The following is a 22,918-nucleotide window of genomic DNA, read 5'->3' as shown; positions in this document are numbered from 1 at the left end:
ACCTGAAAGCTGGAGTGGAAGGGGACTTACATATTTAAGTGTCCAATACTGACTTGCAGTCCAAGAAAAAGGAAAGCTTTTGGTCAAAAGCTGTTGAGGGTCAATCACCCATGAATTCTCTGAAAAATCCCAGCCCGAAGTGTTTGAGTACAGTGTACTGTACAGCTAACCTCCATTCCCAGCTTCCTTAAATCGATGTGGAATGACACCAGCTCAGGTGGCATGTGTTTAAATGGTAGAGCAAAGGGCAACTTATCAGCTGTCTGTGAGAGCTGTAAGATTTCTGCTCCATCATGTTATCTTAGTTCTGTAATATCTAATTATATAAATCCTTCTGAATGTTTATCATACAGTTTAAAGTGGATTTCATACTCTGCTAGCCACATACCTTAATGATAGATTTAAAATTAGAGAGGATATTAAAAATCAGGTGTTTTCTACCTGGTCAAGGCTGCTTTTAGTTGTGTCTATGAGAGTTATTTTTAAATAAAAAGATCGGTTTATTTTTTTTCTTACTATAAATTCTCCAGAGAAAGGAAGTCTTTACCAGAAGGCTCCTCAAATTGGTTTCTTTTTAGTGGCATAAGAGATGTTATTTGACGGTTTGCCTTGAAACTGATTCCAAACATCTCTGTCCAGGCCTTCCTCCAGATTAACTTCATCAGCCAGATTAAAATGTGAACAACCCGAAACATTCATAAAAGTCTGGCATGTGATACACAGAGGGTTTCTCAGGACACTGTTTTTGTAATGTTGCTCTCCTGAACTGTCAGAGATGTGACAGTGCCATGGAAGGGAGATTACTAAACAATGTCAAGCACTAGGAAAATTAAAGAAAGAAAGGAGAAAAACCTCTCTGGCAGTAGGGAACTGAGGTCTTCAGAAGACAAAGAGTGTCTTTCTGACATAAAAACTGAAAAAGAAAGAAGTCCTTCACAATAATCATAATTGTTTTTGCCAAATATTATAATTTAGTCTTTAAAAAAAAGAGAATTGCTGTAAAATAAGCATATCCATTGTAGCTACATCAATAAATTATCATGCAAGTGGCTGTCCCAGCCCAGGCTGCAGAGTGGTAGACAGTAGACAAAGTGGTCTATCATGTTGCCATATTCAAATGCAGTTTTCAGAAGAACTAAAACAGCATTAGGGTGCAGTGCTGTTCCTGTGTTAGACCCATGCCACTAAGCTTCATTCTCAGTGTAATAAAGTAAAACCTTGGAAAGGTTATATGTAAGTTTAATTCTGCCCTGTGATACACACACAGCAGTACCATCTCTTGCAGTATGAGAACATAGCTTTTTCAAGTGACACAAACATCTTTTTACCACACAGAGTAGCAGTGTGGGAGCAGAGCAAGCACCTCAGAAGGCCCCAGCTCATGTAGCCTGCCAGTACTGCATGGTTCAACAGCTACATGGCCTCAGTCCTATAAAAATGGAGTCAGATGAATTTCTGAAATCGATTTTCTAGAAATGCTAGAATTTAACAGTCAGCGGAATAGGACAAAATGTATTGATATGTCAGAAAAAAAATATTAAGGAAACAGGGGCATCTTTATACTGCTTCCTGCAAATTCTAACTTCACAAAGAAACACTTTGTGAATATCCATAGTAAACAATGTCATTGTATTCAAAGAAAAAAAAATACAGCTGAAGTTTGTTAAACTATGTATTATTTTGGGGTAAAAAATTTTATCAAATGAATACAACTAATATGCCTTGCACAATGAGCTGCAAAAATGCAATGAAACAACACAAAGAATGAAAAAAAAAAAAAGTAGGGTATTATTTAAAGTATTGGAACTTTGAGAAAAAGGGCTGAAGGGATGTAGGGGGTAAAACCAGTTTTCCAGCACCTTGGTCACTCATCTTCTGAGATATGCAGCACAGGAAGGACAACAGCCTGTTGGAACGAGTTCAGAGGAGGGTCACCAACTTGATTAGAGGGATGCAACACCTCTCCTATGAAGAAAGGCTGCGAGAATTGGGAGTGTTAAGTCTGTAGAAGAGAAGGCTTTGGGGTCTTCCAGTACCTGAAGGGAGCCTACGAGAAAGATGGAGTCTATTTACAAGGGCATGTAGTGACAGGACAACGGGCAATGGTTTCAAAATGAAAGACAGAAGGTTTAGATTAAATATTAGGAAGAAATTCTTTACTGTGAGGGTGGTGAGGCACTGAACAGGTTGTCCAGAGAAACTGAGGATTCCCCATTGCTGGAAGTGTTCAAGGCAAGTTTAGATGGAGCTCTGAGCAACCTAGTGTAGTGAAAGATGTCCCTGCCCATGGCATGGGGCTTGGAACTAGATGATCTTCAAGGTCCCTTCCAACCCAAACCATTCTATGATTTCGGAAAGTCTCTCCTGGACACCCCCAGTGACACACGCTCACATGCTGCACATCCATGTCTCCTCATGGGTGGTGGTGGGACAATAAATCCCTTAAAGAGTCCTCTGTCCAGACAAGTGCTCTGGTCTCCCCGAGTGTCTGCGGGCAGTGGGAGCGGCAGCCTCCCGAGGAGAACAGCTGAAGCTCTGACCCTCTGCAGGAGGCAGCTCTGCCCGGGGGCAACAGATCCGTAAGCCCACCTCGGCCAACCTCCGCCTGTCAGTCCCCAGCCGGCCCCGAGGAAAGAGCTTTTTTCCATCCCATACGGGCCGTACTGGTCTGTCGGCCCTAAGCAGGGGGAAACATCCCCATGGAGGCATTGCTTTGTCCTCCCTGGTGCGTCCTTCAAACGCCTGCGGCGGATACGGGCAGGGGCGGCCCAGCGCCCGTCCCTCTGCCCCGGGAGGACGATCCGCCGGGAACGCGGCGGGCGGGGCGCGGGACGGGCCCGGCCTTCCCCGGGCGCCCCCTGCCGGCCGCGCCCATCGGGCGTGTGGGACTCTGGCGGGATCGGCTCTCCCGCCGCGGCCCCGCAGCTTCCAGTGTCCCGTTTATTCTGGGGGGAGGGAGGCGCCAAGAAGCCCTGTGCCTCCGCCGGAGCGCTCGGCGGCGATGGAGCGCCAAGCCCGCCTCAGCGAGCCACAGCGCTCGGTTGGAGGCTCGGTTGAAGCGGAGGGTGCTGCGGACCCCCAGAGCCCCCGACTTTCACAGTGCACCCTTTCCGTAGGCTGTTCTCCCAGACGTATCTGTTTTTCCTGGACTGAACATCCCGATTACTAACGTTACATATGGTTTGAAGCTATTTAAAGATTTGCTTTCCCGCTGCAGGTCCCCAGATGCCCCTGCAGCCCCTGTCTCTCCTCAGTGATGTGGCTGGATCCCTGCTCCTGCCAGCGCGGTTGGCGTATGGCCTTGCCACCTGGAATTCTGGTCCTGCTGATTCTCGTGCCCTGTTCTACTTTGGCTTGTTCATACCTGTTTGTGACCAAGTCTAGTTGTTGCTCAAAACAGAAGTGCCATACGGAAAGGACTGTGAGTTTATTGCCACCATCAGCTCCCAGCAAGCCCTAGAGGGACATCCCGAATGAACTGACCCTCCTGGGAGTCCTTTCATCTGAGGAGGAAGGCCCACACAATGGCTTTTGGGAAAGCTTTGTCACCGTGACTGCTTCCTGACAGAGTATGTAGGGACCACATTATCCCTGGGAAGTGAGATAACCAGTAGATGCAAAACTTTGAGATGCAGAAGTGCACAGCTGAGACCACTAGCCATCAGTTGGAGTCACAGCAACACAGTTCATGAATGAGGTGCTGATAGGCCACACAGGAGCACTGAAGTGTGCTCTGCCCTGTGGAGAACTGCAACCCTCCATGTCTACCAGCACGGCTGGTCAGTGCAGGCAAAGCTGTGGTTATAAAGCCAAACTCCAAGTGCCCTGTATTCAGGTAATGTGAGTGAGAGATGATTATGAGATCATGACACTTTCCATGGCTGTCCATGAGGAGGAATCCCTTTTAAAGATCTAACAGCCCTAACCACTTTGTGATACCTACTGGCTCTCTGAAAACACTGGGTGTATCATCTGGTGCATAGAGTGACCCTTCTGATTTAGCTTACTCAAAAATATTAAGCAAGTTCACACTTACCAAACTTTCTGCAATACAAAACAATGGTGCTAGTCATATGTGACATATGTAACTTTACACTGACCTTCACATTGACAATGAAGTTTACCTTGTTCTGGATATGTCAGTGTAATTTCTCACAAATCCTGGTACCCACCTGCTGAACTCCCACCTGCTTTTCTTAGTGAATTGTTGGCAGGTGCATACCTCTCCTGCCACTTCCAAGTTCAGTTAAAGGCAAAAAAATTGCATATTAAACCTACCTCTTTCCTTTAGGTGAACACCAAGTTCGTGACTTAGCTGCAAAAAGAAATAGGGCAGGTACAATGGGCTCACAACTATACTACCTAAGGTTCCTTGTACCCTCTTTTGCAGCCCCCTTGCCCATGCCATTGGGGCAGCCCCAAAGAAACCACAGAGTCTTAGTGGCAATGCACAAAACCAATCTAGGACATCCCCCTTTCCAGACAGACAAAGATCTTTATTTTTTTTCTAATCCTCATACAGTCTAAAAGGTGAATATAAACACAAAGTTGTGGCCGTGGACATGTACATTAGTTAAACCATGGAAATCACAATTAACCTAAAAACCTGCAAATATTTGACATGGCCACAACAAATCTATGCATCAAGTTTTGCTTCCCAAAGTGGGGGGCATTAGGAGATAGAGAATCTGCACATGAACCAAATACCATCAAGAAAACAAACACCTACCTTTCTTTCACTTTTTAAAACCTTTATAAATTTAATGAAGGAACAACTTGACGGAGAAGGCAACAGCTGAAAGCAAATATCAGCTGTAGAACTAAAGATTTCGTCACATCGCTATAGCTTATAGTTTCGTCAATCGAGAATAATATAGTATTTTGAAAGACATTTTAATGGGATGCTGAGTCTAAAATGTAAAATATCCATGTCCATTAACTTTAATGATGTAAAAGCATTCCGTATTTTAGTGTTGGTACATGCCCACAGTTATCAGATTGGAATTCACTAGAGGACACCCAAAGCTGGTTTCTCTTCCCAATTAAACAGGTGCAACACCTGTGTTACACGTGACAGAATTTGCTTACCCACACTGTAGATATACGTAGAATGTAATGTAAAGAACTTTAATGAAAGAAATAGATAAGAGGCCAAAATGACAAAACATGAGGTACCATTCCATCTTCTGCCAGCCACAGATACCCTTCATTTTATGATTCTATTTCTAGAGATATTATGAAACTTCTGTTTCAAAGATGCAATTTGAAACTGGCTAGCCAAACTAAAGATAAAGATTTTCTGTATGAATCGCTGCAAGGTCCACGACAGCCCTTACATACATACAATTTTGCCATGCAAGACATACATCAGCAATATGTGAGAGGTTGGTCTCAGGTATTTTTGCAAACGTTTTTTTAAAAATGCAAGGTATTTCACACAAAAAATCCCAGAGCAACTATTTCTTAGAGCCCCATGAACCAACAGATGACGCAGAGCTACAAGGAGGACAAGTTTGTTCTGAGTTAACAAAAAGAACTTTTTTATTGTTGTTGCTTACAAAAGCCCAAATTTAGACTATTTTACTTTTATTGGTAGGATATACCCTAAAGCAATATTTGCCAAGGATTATTAAGCCCCATTTCAGAATGGCATAACAGCAAAAGTGAAATCAACAGAAACAGCATCCCCAGCTTCCTGAGAAGGAACCTCCGTGCTGGAGGAGCATTTGAATTCAGGAGAAAAAGAAATGCCTTGGTTTTTAATTACAAATTGAACTTGAGATTTCTGGCATTAAAAAAGTGTTGATAGGAAAGGCGGTTAAGATTCCTCCCACTAGACAAAATGAGATATTTTTGGAACTTTTTGTTGGAGATACCCCACAGAGTAAAGTGGGCCAACCATATGGTTGCTATCTGCATGGCAGCAGCTAGCATAGGGCAGTCTTGGTGGACAGTAATTCCTGTGGAGACAGGAGGATTATATCACAAATGACAAAAGCTTTTAGACAATTTCTTTGAAATAATGTGGGGTTTCCAGAGTCTGAACCATAAAACATGCACAGATGAGCTGAAAGTAGTAATTTAGTATACCACAACTTCCCTGCTATAGGAAGCATAATGCTGTATACAAACCCCACCCTAATATCTGGAAAGCAGTTCCAATTAGGCAATATCAAAATTATGGACAAGAAATTGTTAACCTGAAGGTGATCAGCTGTTGTCACATCTCTGTTGGGTGCAATATTGGCCACGCAGAAAACTAAGCATTCACTGAGAAACCCAGTGCTTGGGATCAGTATGAATTTACAGAAGGAAAGGCTTGAGTTCTGGGGAGATCTGAAGTCTATGTTGTATCCTGCTAAGGTTTAATGATTCTTGAAGTTCTGCATCAAGAGGCCAAGACTTTCCTGAACAGGTAAGTAACTACAATAGCTACAGCCTCATTAGGCTCTAGAAACATGATCCATCCACACCCCTGGAATACCCTAAAACCCAGCAGCTGCAGACAGAGCACATTTGACTCTCCTCAAGTGGATTCGGTCTCTCGGAATGTGCAATGAGAGCCATTACAAAATGCCTACAAGGCTGTCAATCACCATTTTCTATCATAGGAGCACATTTCTTATCTTGAGCAACAAGTCAGGTTCTGTGGCCCCCAGCTGTGCAGCCAAGCTCTTTTCTGTATGATCAAAATCATACAGAAGCAGAACGATCAGAGAAATAGGGTGTCCCCTGTGGTATATTGCTCTGTGCATGGGGTTTGAAGGTAGGTTTTCTTTTAAAATCTGATTGAAAAAAAAATACTGCATTTTATTCTCATTCACCATGTGATATGGTTTGAAGTTGGCTCCCTGCCAAGTCTCCAAACCTTACCACAAGAAGTCCCCCCCACCCCAAACCTCAGGGAGAAGAGGGAAAAAAAAAAACAAGAAATATAAGATATATATATATATATATATATATATATATATATATATATATATCCCGATTAGTAGCCCAATGTCTAACAACTAAAAGAGTTAGCAAAGAAATATCTCACTACTCTCCTGGGACAACTGAGAGTCGCTCCGGAACGATCGCCGGCAACCTCCGTCTCCCAAGGTCGGCAAGGCCTTACCAGGCCTCGCTCCCCAACACGGCAGACTCAACAGCAGGGAACCTGCACCTCCAAGCCGCTGGAAGGAAAGAGAGCAAAGGCCTTTCCTCCTTTCTTCTTGTAACCTGGCTTACGTAAAAATTGTAGGGAATACTGGGTAAATCTGGGCCCTTCCTTGGTTACAGACTGGTCACCAAGGAAGGCCTAGCCCAAACCACCACACCGTGCTGGGGAAAAAAAGCTGTGAATGGTTTCTAGGGTTCTAAGTTTCACATGAGCATGTTAACATAAAATCATACAAATGCTAAGGTTGAAAAAGACCTGTAAGATCACTGAGTCCACCATGTGACCATCCAGACTTTTGCCTGAAATTGACACCAACTCATTCCTCATCCCAGCCCAGGCCTCCAGCAGTTCAGCCCAAGGATTAATTTCAGGACCTCTTAGCAATGACAAATTATTGCTCATTTTACTCTAGTGGGTTGCATCTATAAAAAATCCTCAAATTATTGTCCTAAGATTTCAATTGATATATTTAATTGGAAAATTTTAAACTGACTTGATCAACATGGAAATTGTTAAAAGAGGTAGATTTATCAGGGCCTGTTGCAATAGGACAAGGGGTAATGGCTTTAAACTAAAAGAGGATCAATTTAGATTACAGATAAGGAAGAAGATTTTTACAATGAGGATGATGAAACACCGGAACAGGTTGCCCAGCCAGGTGGCAGATGCCACATCCCTGGGAGCATTCAAGGGCAGGTTGGACCTGATCTAGTTGAAGATGTCCCTGCTCACTGCATGGGGGTTGATTAGACAACCTTTAAAGGTCCCTTCCAACACAAACTGTTTTATGATGATTTCCCTTGAGGAAACATGTCGTGGATGTCCATTGCAAGTCAACAGTCCTGCAATTGCATCTGTGGTCTAAAACACTTGACCAAATTATTTTGAGAGGAATCTTCTTTTTTTTAACAATTTTGCTAAAGTCCTTCTTACAAAGGAAATTTTCTTTCATGCCTTTCATGAGAATAGAATGTTTCTCAGTCAAGATCATCTCCTTTTTAGATTTTACAATTTCCTTCTGCCAAAGTCCCCAGTTATTTCTCTCAATAGCAACCTTCCAGCCTTTCAGTCTGAAGAAGTACAATTTAGCCCATCAGAAAGACCTATACTAAAAAAAAAAAACAGGAAAAAAATTCATGCCATATAAGAATATTATTTCACAATATTATTTCACAAGTGATTGGAAAAGAGGATTCAAATAACTAGCACAGACATCATAAGTTACAGGTTGGGGGGTTTTTCCATAATCCCTTTGTCAGGTGGTTACTCCAAGCAGGCTGAAGTAAGGTTAGTAGAGTTTTTAAGCATATTTAATCTTTATGTTTATCTATTTTAGGACAAGACCCAATTTCCCAACTAATGTTAATTGGTTTCATTTCATGATGTCAGATGACAATTTTTTTCCCGGTGATGATTTGGCAAAAAGGCAGACTGCCCTAACACCAAGCTGGTCTCTGTAGCTGCTTGCTTACTACTCACTTTTAATGATATTAAATCACCAATCCTTGGCTCAGCCATCCAGGTGTTGTCTGAGCAATGCGAACAATCCTCTGAGTGCTACACAGACATGAATGGATCTCCCAACAGTTGTGTGTCTAGCATTGCACAGAGATTAAATCACTTACCACAGCAGCTGGGTAACAGCATTTTTGCGGTTCCTAGTCCAGACTTTGGTCACAAACACCAATCTGCCAAAGTGGATTGATATGAAAAAGTTTGTGAAAGCTTGAAAGCAGAAGCTCCTCCTATCCGGTCTATTCACTCTGTTCTACACTGTTCCTTCTTTAAAAGACAAAATGAAGCAGAAACAGTGCTCTTTTTCATTGGGAATTTTTGCTTTTTTTGTTTACTCACCAGCACTGAATTAATCAGAGAGAGCATTTGTAAAAGGCTGTGTTCATATGGACTTCCTCTGCTGGCTTTCCAGTAACTGAACAAGATTTTTAAGATTTTATGTAAACAAAAGATTAAACTGGCTTTGGGGTTAAATTTTCCTATTGCAGCGTAATTCATCAGACTGCAGTGAATGGCCAGAGAAAGCTATTAGTTGGGAATACATGGATACACTTTCTCAGGGTGATGGTGCTGGTAACCTAAAATAAAATGTTTGCCATTAACTTACAAATCCCTATAACTCCCAATGTTAATTCCTGAGAAAGGCTTAGGCAGATATATATTGGTATGAAGACAGGAACTGCCAAGTCTTATGTATACTACAAAATGTATTTTATGTGTGTTATATAACTCTGCAGTTGTTTGCATTCTTCACTGTCAGATGTACCTGCCCCAAGCTCTCCAGATTTGGGTGCTAGGCACTCTGTCAACCATGAAATCATAGGCCAGCTAAATTCTCTCTCTGTGTAACTTACTCTTTTTAAAAGTCTTCCCTCTGAATCTGAATCCCAAAAATAAAAATATCCATTCTCATTTTATAAGTAGAAGATCATTTTAGGCTGAATTCTGCACAGGCAAAAACTATTTTCTGCAACTCCAAACAGATTTTAACCTCTAATCTTCCCTGTCTTTATTGAATCACCTTCTTCTCAATTTCCCTTTCTGCTTTTCTCTTCTTCATTTGCATTTTCCTGCCTCTCTCACAGTTTTGTCCTCAGTGACTCATTCAAGTTTCTTCTTCTTTACCCCTCATGAATTTTTTTTTATGGTTCCTCTGTTCAGTGCTGCTTTTCTACTATACCTCCTGTGGTTTGTCCTTCATTGCTCATCTGCTTGTGTGTTCTTCTGTCTCACTCTTGATCTCCAGTGTGCACTGGTTGTTTATACAAGAAAAAACCTTATGTTTCTTAAGACATTGTAGTGGACATTACAAGAAGGATCATTTAAAAAGAATTGGAGTTCCTTGTCAGATTTTTCAGAAACAGCATGATTTGCAAAAATAAAGGTAATTCAGGTTCTGTGGACTTCTGATAGTTTTCTTCCAACTGCCTAGTTTTTCTGTAGTGCAAACTAAGAAGTTTTGACAGCATGTCAACAGGCAGTTAGTTACATTGCACATCAAAGCTTAGCCTTTTCAGACTAAAGTTAAAGAGCAATCCTGTAAGATGCTGAGTACTTTCATAAATTCCCTTTGACTTCCACAGTCAGACTCCTGTAAGACTTACTTTTCGGTCTAAAAGCCTGAATTATCTTTTCACTCTCAGGTTAGTTTTGGTTATATCTACTCTAGAGTACTTTATATTTGCTGCAACACATGTGAAGTTTCAGTAATGGAACAGATTTTCTGAAGCATTACTGGGCCTCTGAAAAGTAAGAAATGCTTTTTTTTCAGAAGCAAGCTTTTAATAGCAATCTTTATGTGACTGCTGTTTAAATGTTTGTGTCAAAGCTTGTGAAATTTGTGGCCCAAACTCCTCCTGGCGTAGAGTACGGGTGGTGCCAATTCTTTCTTCAAATGGATTGACGACCAGCTTTCCAAAAGGAAGAGCAGCACCTGACAGCGGCTTCTGAGGTCTGGACTGAGCATGGCAGCTGGAAGGACCCTGGAAGCAGTGAAGGTGTCACCAACTTTGGTGAATGTCAGTATCCTCTTCGAATGTCACCAGGACCATTTGGGAATTCTGGACAATTAGCACACCAAGCAACATTTACTATGTACAGCTGCAAAATGTAAGTCTCAGAATTCCTGCGTTATCACTGGAAATGAAGCTATTTATAGAGAGATGTCCTGGTGGATACAAACATTTCTGAGAAACAGCAGAAACAAGATAAGGTATTAACGCTCTTGCAACTAATCACATTGATAGGTTCATGGGGTATGCTTTCATGGTCTGTGCTCATAGAAAGACAGGATGAACTGGCATGTCTGAGTGCCTTCCTGCCAGAGGGATATCATACTAGTTAGTTTGAAATCCTTACATTAAAAAGTATAGTTACTTCAACGATCCCATTTTATTCCTAGCATAGGTGAAAACATTTAAAGCTACACTTAACTGCGGCAAATATCGTGTGTAATGCAGGCCATGATCTCTGTGCAAACTAATGCAGGTCAGTTTGAAAGCAATGTTATTAAAACAGTTCTGAAAAACAAAAATCCAACCTATGCAGAAGATCACTTTGGAAATAATATTCATAAGGAGCACTGCAGTGAACTCAGATACCTGGATGAGACATAGCAGTGTTTCAAAGTTAGCAAATAAAAAATAATTATTTGGGAGAAAATAATTTGTCACATAGTTTATTGCCATTCTCCTGAATTGAGACAGCAAAGGATGAATGTCATCGAAGAGTCACAGTTGAACCCAGAGAGCTCCTTGAGCAGATGAGGTCACTGGTTTGCTATGTTTATGCTGTAGCCCTGCCTCACATTTCTCACAGGCATCTGAAGCCCGTTTTATCAGAAGGAGCTTTGGCATCCAGCACAATGACATGTTTATGTTAAAAAGAAAGGGTCCCACTCATGAGGGGCAGGGTGAGGGATGCCGGTAGGAGTGGCAGCAGTAGCTTCCTGTGCCCCAGGCTGGCGTGGGGAGAGGGGGAAATGAGACACTGTGGCTCACACTGCAGAACAGAAACTGCAGCTCACAGGGATTAACACACATTGATCATTTTCCACATGCCCCCAGCTAGGAAAAAGCTGATATGCGGATTTTGAGTACAGCCCTTATAACTATTTCTTGGAGGAAAGCTTGTAGGTTTCTTCTAGTGCACCCAGGATCATAGCAGCCAGTGAAAGCTTCTGAACAACCAAGGTTTTCAGGAGTAATATCTTCACTGAGCCTGATTCTGTGACAGACCTTTATTCAGTGACCACTCAAGTTTCCCAGTTCCCACCTGAGCAGTGCTAGAGGAGATGATGGAGGTGTCCTTGGGAAGCTGTGCTCGGTGCTGCACAGGAGGTGACACCCAGCCCAGCATACCTGATGCTGAACAGCTGAAGATGGTACCAAACAGGCCACAGTCCAGACACCTCTGAGAACTGCCACAGCCACGCCATAGGCAAATGCAGCCAGGATGGATAGTCTGGGGTGGAAGAAAGTACAACAAATTATTTTATTGGCCTGGGCAGCAGGGTGGGGTTCAGCACACACGGCTGCTGCCGGCTCTCAGTCAGTGGGGTCCCTGATGTCTGCGGTGCTGCAAAAGAATGTAGTTCCCACCTGAGTCGTTGTCATCAAGGAGGACTCTGACGAAGTTGGTGTGGTTAGATGTGGGCATGGTGGGCCCCCTCCCTGCTGTTTTGCAGTGTTGCCTTCTGTTTCAGAATGTCAGACATTCAGAATGTATATGCTTCTTCAAAATAGTATTCTGGGAATTAACCTCACAATCTTTCCCACACATAACCCAAGAAAAAGGAGTTGATGTGACACACTGTGAACTGGATGTTAACAGTGTGTGCTGTACTCCATTCCTTGAGTCAGTATTTATTTGCTTTATAATTCTGAGATGAAATTCACTTACATTTTCTTGTTTGGCATACAGTTGGGTTTGACACAGTAATTGAAAGCCAGCATGCTCCAAAGCACCATGCTAATTATTTAACTCTCTCAAGCAAGGGAAACAGAGTAAAATATTTGAGCAGCAGAAAGGGAAATAAGCTGGTTGAAAAATACGTTTTTGTGAGCCGATACTCGATTTGACAATATGAAGTTGGCAAGAAAGAAAGGAATCCCGCTTCAGTTTTGAAAAAGGTATACTTTTCACAGAGAACATGTTTCTTCTGGGAATCTTTAATTTCATGTACATTGGTTTCCTATTTTAAGAAAACAATTTGCCATTAAACACTATGCCAGCCAGACTAACATTTTTTTAAGCAAAAACTCTTTGTCCTAAAGTATTTAACGGCCTAAAGTGCAGGAAATTGGCTGTGACATTTGGCTTTTTCCATTCTAAGGGGAAAATGGTCCAAGGTCTAAAAATATCCCTGAAAAACACCCTCCTTCTCATCACTGTAATATACCATAAGCCATGTGACAAGAAAGACATTTCTTTCTGAGCCTAGCATTGCTTTTAATCAGCTAAATTGGCAATTAAGACTGTCTTCATGTTAAACTGCTGACTCAAATAAAGATTTTGATTACTGACTTCACCTGACTAATTTGATGACCTGTTCTGCAGTACTTTGTCTCCAGTTCATCCCTCTTCCTTTGCCTGAACACAAATTACATTGGTCCAAATTGCATATCCATCTGGGGAAAGTCTCAGCAGGCTTTGTGTTGTGGGGCTGTTTTATTGTTAGGCACTGTTCAGCTCCATTTTCTATTTGCACATCCATCCTAAAGGAACACTGAACACGTATTCATACATTTTTTTGGTCTGTGGCCATGAGTGGACAGGTGAGGTAGAGGGTACATGAAAATAAGGTTAACAAAATGCATCCTGTGGTAGATTAATGCCGAGGAGTATGTCATGGAGGTCAAAGATGAGGCCTTATCATTACACCTAGGTACCCAGCAGAACTCAAAGAGTCTTGGTATTCCCATCATTTGCCCAGCAGTGAATTCAGACATGTGAGTGAATCACAAGGTACTTGTTTATTGTCAACTCAGAAAAAATAAAGTGAGACTGGTTTATGTGTAGACTGAGGCCAGCGTGGAGACATTCCTAGACAGGGTGGAGCCCACAAGGCAAGCGGTGCTGTCACTGGGGAGGCAGCAGGTCCCAGTCTGCACGGAAGCTGGAGACGAGCTTCGCGATATGATCTCTTCAGTGGTGAAATTTGCTTAAGAGGTTTTTGCCCCTTATCTCTGTACCTCAAAGCGCTGACCACTCACTCCTGTCTGCATTACAGCTTGCTGCCTGTCCTCAACTGTGCTGCTACAAATGATTGTGGGGCCAGGCTATAAGGTAGTTCCCTAAAGCAATCTAGGTTAAAAATAGCCTTCCAAAATAGTTTTGCATTTTTGAGTTTTAAACCAAGATCACTTCAGCTGCCTGATTTTACAGATAACCCTAAAATTACCTATACAAGCACAACTGACATGGTAACAAATTGAACTACTGAAAGGTAATTTAGCTTCTCAAATTCTAAAATAAATGTGTCATGAAAATATGCACAGAGAACCTATCTCCTTGCTGGTGAAGTAAAATCACATGGGCTTTACTCCTCCAGTATCAGAATCATAATGAACACAAACATTCAGCAAATTTTAATGAATCACACAGCCCTGAGGGATCAAGGTCAGACAGGCTCGATCCCTTTCAACCAGTGGAAGTTTCACCTCTCCCTTGTTCTAATCTAAGATTAGCCTGGAGAAAAGGAGGTTCATGTATGACCTTACTCTCTCTCTACAACTACCTGAAAGAAGGTTGTAGCCAGGTGGGGGTCCAGTCTCTTCTCCCAGGCAACTAGTGATAGGACAAGAGGAAATGGTCTCAGACTGCACCAGGGGAGGTTCAGGCTGGACATCAGGAGGAATTTCTTCACTGAAAGGGTTGTCAGGCATTGGAATGGACTGCCCAGGGAGTCACCATCCTTGGAGGTGTTCAAGAAACAACTCGATGTAGCACTTAGTGCCATGGTCTAATTGACAAAGTGATCATCAGTCAAAGACTGGACTTGATGATCTTAGAAGTCTTTTCCAACCTAAATGTTCTGTGATTCTGTAAGATTTTTTTTCCCTATCTTTTCTTTAGGGAAGGACTGGGAGCCTTAATATACAGTAGTATTTGACCATAGGTTATGTTTTATCATATAAGAACCATGTGACTATCAAAAGACTGGGAAAGGATGCCAAGGGTCCCATCTAGATCACCACTCTGTCCTGAGATGGACTCTCTCACACCTACAGTCCTCATGTACTATTTGCCTAAACGTTTTTTGACAAAACTTTATTTTAAAACCCACATATCTCCTTAGGTAATGTATTCCAGTGTTTAGCTGAGGAATTTCCTCACTATCTAGCCTGTGTTTGACATACTGCCAGTGTTCCATATCCACCCATCAGGAGAGGTGAACATAATCTCCAGTGGAAATAGCAGTGGTAGCAACACAGAAACTTGGCATCTATATGATGATGTTTGTTCCTTTTTTTTTTCTTAGTCAAGAAGTATATATGTAAATTGAATCCAATAGTTTAGTGAATAGAGCTAAGAAATACAGTTGGGGTTGTTGATATTTCTGTGCATACATTAACTCGACCAGAGTTGAAGAATCGGTAATTTTCTGTTAAAGTTCTAATTCCTTGACAGGGAATATTGGTAGTTTACCAGTGTGGGGAAATGCTGGCACAAACACATAGGTAAGTCTCTTTTTTCCTTACAACCACAATATGATATAATCTAATATTATCATAGGCCCTGTGGGAAGAGATAACAGTTCTATTGATTTGCACCTTTAAAACCAAAACCTACCAACATCATAAAGGCTGTACATTAGAAATCAAACTGGAAACAATATATAATAAACAAGCTATTAAACTGCCTTCATTGAAACACCACTTGAAAGTGCTTTACAGCATTGTAAACAGCCAAAAGATAAATTCTTGCAGCAATGAAAAAATTACCAATGATGAGATAAGCTGCTGTTTCAGAAGAGACTGGAGAGAAAATGAAGGTGCAGTGGGGTTTCTACATAGTCAGGCAGTTCAGAAAAGTCAAGACCATGTGGAAGATGCGTAGGAAAAATTAAACTGCTAGGATAAGTTGGGATAGCAACAGCCACCAGCAAGATGATCCAGGTTGCTGGCATTTTACCTTGTCTTGCAATGTACAAGAATATATTTTTGTTAAATTTTCTTTCTCTGAATCCATGAGTATTTTAAAAAATGCAGGACAATTAAAAGAGTAAAACTAAATTACTTAGATCCCTGTTGCATTTCTTTAAAAGTGTAATAACTTTTTGAGGACCTCTTTCAAGAGATCATCAGTTTGTCAACCCTGTTTGCTTATTCATCCCAATCTCTGAATTTTTTTTTTTTTAATTTGTTCTTATTGCAGCATTTGGGACATTTCTCTTTTTTTTTTTTTGGTTTTTTTTTGCTTAGGTGAAGTTTTGTTGTATGTGCCAGAGGTAGCAACCCTGGTTATTACAACCATTACAGTGGGCTAAGAGAAACGGGTTTTTAGGGAGCATGTTGTCTCCCAACCAATCGAGGCATCTACATCTTGAAAAAAGGCTTTGTCTCTACATTGATTATAAACGGAGCCTGAAGTGACCGGTTTAGATATAGATGTCTACATCAGATGAATCATACCCTGAAAGTTGCACTGAATATTCCTGGTTTTGACATCAGTTTTGTAATAACTTGTACAAGTTGTTTCTGTCTTTTGCAATACCTTTGGATTCAGTGAAGTGTCTGATGAAGAAGCAAACACTTGCAGACTTTTTGGCTCTGCCTAAGTTAGGAACTAAGAGCACACCTTCCCCACAGGCAAACATGTTGCAACATAAAATGCAAACAGCTTGAAAGAAAAACAGAAGCAATAAAGACACAGCCCTTTATGTGCCCTAGAGGAAGAGGAGAAACTGGCAAGACATTTGTTAGACAATTCAGGGAAGAGTCATTTGACATAACCATGATGACACTCATATTATTGGTTTTAAAAGTCTTGACTTGTCACAAAACATACTTTACTACAGCTGTAATTAAATAATGGACAAAAAGACCTTAGTACAAACAAATTCACATTTAATATATTGTCATGGTTTGAGATAGCCCCAACATCCAATTCCCTAGCTCCATCCCCCCTCCCACATCTCAACCTAATGTGAGAGAGGTTTTTCCAGACAAAACACACCAGACTCCAAAGTGGGGGAAAGGGAAATATATTACAATGACTGTACAAATAAATATAACATCACATTATACACATGATCACAAACTATCTCTACCATGACATATGTATTTACAATGGATCAGATCTCTTCTCCCCTCCAAATAAAAGTCCAGGAGGGAAAGAAGGACAGATCCCTTCCAGTCCTTAACAGCAGCATCTTCTAAGGCAGCAGGTTTCTTCTTCTCATGCATGCAGCAGCTGATAGCTGGCTTTCTGCCAGCATCCACGAGGGAGGTATCAAGCCTCTCTCTCGGCCCCATCGCCTCACAACCGAGGGGTCTTCCGTGGACTTCGTAACCCCAGACAAGGTCGTTTCACCACGTCATATCACGAAGACACAGGGGGGTCTTCGTGACGGTCTGGTATCTCTTGCAGGGCCTCTGTGCCCTGTCTCTCAGGCTGCCACCGTGGCAGCAGTGCGAGGGGGGGGAAGCCAAGGTCAACTCCCCCTGCATTCCTCTCGGAGCTCTCTAGCTCCTTTCTACAGTGCATGTCGCACTTCAAGGCTCTTTCAAGTAAGAGTCCATCATCTTCCTCCTTCCAGGAGGTCTCAAAGGAGTTTTGGGGATCTGGTATCAGTCTTACCCCCAAGAACTCTGTAGCTCTCAGCTGCTGGCTCTCCTTTCCTCGACTCTCCTTCCAGGAGTCTCCTCTGCAGTGCTGCATGTTGCTTCTGCTGCTTCTTCAGTTCAGGTTCTTATCTCTGGCTCTCTGCCACTGTTTCTCTGGTCAGCGTCGGCTGCTGCTCTGTGCCCATGGAGAAAACATCTCCCGGCATACTACAGGCACCTAGCCCAGCTTTATGCTGTTCCAGGTCCCTGCAGCCCCCAGCCAGGGGCTGGGAGGGGGCCAGAGGCCCCAAGGGGCTCAGAGCCCCTTCCTCGTGGCTCTACAACATGGCCACCTCTCCTGCAACCAAAACTACAACTCTTCTTTTCCGGTCTGGTTGTGGTATGTTTACATTTCCGCAGGAGCGTCCATTGGGCAGAATTTCAAAACTTCCAGGGGTTTCCACCCCTTGGGGTCTACCACTTCTCTTAGCCTCTGGGGAAAACAAGGTTCAAACCACTACATATATGTTATTTCACATTTTTCTAACAAGACATTTCATTCAGAGCCAGCTCCTTGAGCATGGTTAATAGTTTACACAAACAAAAAAATAAATTAATCAGTAGTGTTTGTACATACAAAAGAGGTCAACTGGCAAAATTTAATCACAGTTGCTGCTCAACAGCAGTTATCTCAAAAACGAACCTCTGGTCATATGTGACCATTAAGATGGTAACTCAATTGGTTCATATAAGAAAATAGCTACTATAGAATAAAATTAAATTCTGCAGTCCCTTAACTATACAACCACTCGTCCTGCTGTCCTTGTCTCTTGACTATGCTCTTGTTCTGAAATAGCACGGGGGATTTGTCCTGTCAGGATTTTGTTATAGTATTTGCGGTCCCTGGAAATCTGTATGAGAGAGAAAAAGTCCCACTTAGCAGCAGGAGAATGACAGCCACAATCCCAACAGGAATTGCAGGACCAGCTTCCTGAGCCACTGGACTGGAGGGCATGTAATAAGAAGAAGGAAAAGCAATGCTCCGGTTGTGCGTTACAGAATAGAAATTCCAGCTCACAGGAATCAGGACACACAGACCAGCAAATATGTAGAAGAAGCCACCCACCAGGAAGAAAGGGGTAATAAGAGTCTTGTGAGTGATTCCCATATACACATTTCTCAGAGCAAATATTGTAGCAGCCAGTCCCAGCAAGCCCACGAACATGGCGATCAACAGGAGACCCTGAGCAGCATAAATTTCATGGGGGACGAAGGACTCATAGCCACTGAATTTATGGCAGAACTGTTCTCTATAGCCAGGTGAGACGTGAAGGTAACTGATGAAGCAGACTTTCCAAATCCCCACCCAGGCAATGCCAGAGGAGATGATGCTGGTGTTGTCCACGTGCCACACTCTCCATTCCACCATTCCCATTGAAATGGTGCACAAGATCCAGCCTACCGTACCCAGAACGAAGGCAGTGAGCTGGAGGTGTGAGGCATTGACCAGGGAGCTCATCCTCTGGAGGTCTTCTGCTCTGTTGCAGGCACTGCTCTGTTGCCATGTGAAGAGAGAGGGGCACTGAAAAGAAAAAAATAAAATTACAAAGGCGATTATTATTTGGGTGAATAGGTGAACCTGTCAGTGAAAAAGAACGATCAGGAGACAATGTATGTGTGGAGGGAGGATGGTAGTCATCTTTCCCCAACTGAAATGAACTGTTGAAATTTAATTTCCATGGACAAATAACATATTTGTTTTAATTCTGTATATGTCATCATATCCCATGGAGCAGAAAGAGTCTCTGATTAGCTCCCCTTACAATCTCCTTTTTAGATTCACAAAAATAAAACTCATGTCTTTTTCCAAGTTATTTTCTTCTTTGTTAATTAACCATTATGCTCAAAGATCCTTATACATGTTACATATAATCAGGAGCCCTAGAGTTACTGGCTAGCAGAAACTAAATCAGACAAAATCCTCAGGTCCCTGGCTGTTGCAAGAGATCCTACAAAACAGCTGCAGAATCTGTGCTCTTCTCTCCTGGCAGCTGTGGTTTTGGTGCAGCAGCCCAAACTGAACAGACTTCAGCTTTTGTGCTGCCCTTGCCAAGAGTTGCTGGGACTAGTGTTAGACAGAAAACACCACAGTTCAGAGGCATGAGCAAATCTAGACCACAAAGTCTAATAATGAGCATTGAACTTTGACAATTTTTAGATTATTTAACCATGAATTAGCAGAAACACTTGAATTAAACAGAAATATAATGCTCTGTGCAGGGGTTGGAGCTTGGATGTGCCGCCATTGCTTTCCCACCCTCAAACTTTAGTCAAGATTTCTTTAGTGTTTCACCTTTGCAAATCCCACTAGTTCATAATCTGCCCAGTTTCCCCAGCTCAAATCATCCAAAGACTGTGGTGGGAAATATTTTATTTATTTGGTCTAGCAAAAGATTTAAGCTTTGTTTGCTGACTGTACATTCCGAATGGGAATTAGGCTTTTATTCTATTTAAAAAAACCCAAACCCGTTAATTTCCCGCATCTTTTGCACAACCATCTGGATAATTATATGAATGATCTGTGATCAGAGAAGATGTGACCTTGAACTTATAATGTAGATCTGAAAGGTTCTAGGAATCTCTATATTTAAAATACCTTTTCTTCTGCTGTTATTTCATTCAAGACTGAAGAAATATTGTACCAACTCAAGTCTAATAATAAGATAGATCTGTGTCATGGTTTGAGAGCCCCAAAATCCAATTCCTTAGTCCAAACCCCCTCCCACATTTCAACCCAATGTGAGATGGATTTTCCAGACATCACATGAGACTCAGAATGGGGGAAAGGGAATATATTACAATGACTGTACAAAATAAATACTACAATAGATTATATACAATCTTAATTATCTCTACCATGATATAAGTATTTACAATGGATCAAATCTCTTCTCCCCTCCAAATAAAAGTCCAGGAGGGAAGAAGGAAAGATCCTTTCTACTCTCAGAGCAGCATTCTCTAGGGCAGCAGGTTCTCTCATGCAGCAGCTGTAGCTGGATCTCTGCCAGTACACACGAGGGGGTATCCAAGCCCCTCGGCCCGTCGTCTCCAAGCGAGGGTCTTCCCTTCCATGGGCTGCGTAGCAGGGACAAAACTCGCTTCACCACGGTCATATCACAAAGCGCAGGGGTCTTCGTGACGGTCCTTATCTTCAGGGGATTCAAGTTCCCTACAGAGCTCTTGGGCTCTGATCTCAGGCTGCTAGCTTAGCTTAGCTTAGCAGCAGCGGCGACGGGGGGCCAAGGTCACCCCCTCGGCATTCTTTTAATCGTCCCAGTCCAGCCTTCCAGGACGCCTGAGCTTTTCAGCTCCTCTCTGCAGTGCTGTAGCACTCCACGACTCTTTCAAGTAAGAGTCCATCATCCTCCCCTTTTCTAGGAGGGGTCTCCAAGGAGTTTGGGGTCTTTTGGTTCAGTTCTTACCCCAAAAACTCTCTCTGTAGAGCTTAGGTCTGCTCTCTCTGCTGCTGGCTCTCTTTCTCTTCAGACAACTCTGTGTCTTCCTTGGCTGCATGCTGTTTGCTGCTCCTCCGGTTCAGTTCTTATCTGTTGGCTTTCAGCCATAGTCTCTGGTCACTGCTGTCTCTACCGCTGCTCCTGCTGCCCACTCAAGGTGGAGAAAACTCCTTCTAGCTATAGGTACTTAGCCCAGTCTAACACTGTTCCAAGTCCCTGCAGCCCCCAGCCGGGGCTGGTGGGGGGGGCCCCAGAGGCCCCAAGGGGCTCTGAGCCCCTTCCTCGTGGCTCTACAACATGGCCACCTCTTCAACAACCCCTACAATGACCTTCTCTTCCGTTCTGCTTGTGATATGTTTATATTTTGCAGAAGCGCTCATTGGGTAAAACTTCAAGGGTCACCACCCCATGGGGTTTTACCATTTTATAACTTCAGGGGGAAAAACTGTTTCCCCCCATCACAATCTGCAACAATGTTTTGTTACCAAAGCAACAACTTTTCTATTTACTGATCTTAAACTAAACAGATGCAGTAGATGATACAATCTAGTTGCAAAAATCCATCTGTGGAAATCTTAAATAAAAAATATCTTCATAACAATATGGCCTTAGGCAAACACTGTCCATCTTCTATACCACTGATCATTACATACTTACTTCAGTCCTGAAGCTGATGCCAGCAATAAGAGGATGGGACAGAGTGATTTTTGATGCCAGCCAAACACAGCAACATCTGCAATGTTATCGTTTTGGCCTCCCAGCTCACCTGTGTATCTCCAATAGGACTGATTCCTGTGGGACATATTAATTTCCATTATTGCAAGCGTACATTTAATCCTCTCTGGCATGGAGGAAATTGCTCTGGAAGAGTCTTCTGTACTTTTATCTACTTAAACCAAAACCAATTTATAAATACTTTCTATATTTGCTGTGTTATTTACAAAGTGATTATAAACCCCCCTTTCTAATTAACTGTTGTTACCAGACACAGAGCACAGTAACCCCACAGGATATTATGAATGGTTTTCTTTCTGTCCCAGTTCCACGTCAAAATAGCATCTTTTCTGTTCATGTCCAGTGATGGGAAATGAGCACAAGCAAGGGAGTCCCATGCTGACTCCCTTCTGCTTCTGTTGGAATCAGCTGAGCCCACAGTAGCTAAACCTGAACCATATGAAAACACCACTTTGTGCAGAGCCTATATGTCTGTAGTACTTCTCATGTACATCATAAATATTCATTTAAACAACTTGCTGGTATCAAGGTCATAAAATATAGGTCAGCAGGTGAATCCCTGTCATTGAAAGCTTTTCAGAGTATGTTATCAGTGTGTAACTTCATTGACTGAATGTACCCACCTGCCTGCTCACAGAATTGAGATTGTATCTGTGATTCTGAGCCCCCTATCAAATCTTCACATGCTAAGACACTTAGAATTGTCTCCAGAGTTGAACTATAAAATTAAAAAATAGGAAAAGTACTTTCTCCTTTGAGATTCACGAAAAACCCCCACAGAACAAGCAAACACACAAGATGAAAGAATTCAAGGTTTATACAAAAGTTCTGAAAACGTTGGAGAACAACCAGCTGACAAAGATGGGCTTTAGGTGAATTATCAAATGTCTAGACACACAAAAATTTGTATGATTCATTTTGGTTCATTCCTCCACACCCTGGAGCTTATTTGATCTAACCTGGTATCACTGACTTAGAGAAAGAACAACGTTCAAAAGAAGTACTTTTGAGATCGATGATGAAATTGAGTTATAGTTCTCACACTTGCCTGTTTTAGAACATGAAACAGAAGCCTATATTTACTACCTCCTGATATTAAGATTCAGCAAGAAAATAAGGAACAAAATATCAAGGTAAAATAGTTACAGGATTTTTCTTGCCATATGAAAAACATGTCAAAATGAAAGCAAATCAGTTCCTGATTACAGTGTCTATCACTATGA

General features: G+C 42.2%; 1 protein-coding gene and 1 long non-coding RNA gene across 3 annotated transcripts; one reads left to right on the top strand and one right to left on the bottom strand.

Annotated features, from left to right (window-relative positions):
- The first annotated feature begins 2,999 nt into the window (after positions 1-2,999).
- On the top strand, positions 3,000-13,205 carry LOC120322855. 2 transcript variants are annotated; one of them, XR_005562790.1, is made up of 2 exons: positions 3,000-3,835; positions 10,506-13,205. It is a non-coding gene; the product is annotated as an uncharacterized LOC120322855 (long non-coding RNA). The 2 variants fall into 2 exon arrangements; XR_005562789.1 differs by lacking the exon at positions 3,000-3,835 and adding an exon at positions 7,871-8,449.
- Positions 13,206-18,016: 4,811 nt separating this feature from the next.
- CLDN34 (claudin 34) lies at positions 18,017-21,646 on the bottom strand. The gene is made up of 2 exons (XM_027735244.2): positions 21,618-21,646; positions 18,017-19,027 (listed from the first exon to the last, which is right to left on the bottom strand). The coding sequence occupies exon 2, from the start codon at positions 18,962-18,964 to the stop codon at positions 18,320-18,322; it is 645 nt and encodes a 214-aa protein (XP_027591045.1). The 5' UTR covers positions 18,965-19,027; positions 21,618-21,646; the 3' UTR covers positions 18,017-18,319.
- Positions 21,647-22,918: the final 1,272 nt, after the last annotated feature.

Source organism: Pipra filicauda, unplaced genomic scaffold (genome assembly GCF_003945595.2).
Source record: "Pipra filicauda isolate LSUMZ 115617 unplaced genomic scaffold, ASM394559v2 scaffold160_size1671714_pilon, whole genome shotgun sequence".
NCBI classification, from domain to species: Eukaryota; Metazoa; Chordata; class Aves; order Passeriformes; family Pipridae; genus Pipra; species Pipra filicauda.
This window is presented reverse-complemented; position numbering and strand designations above follow the sequence as displayed.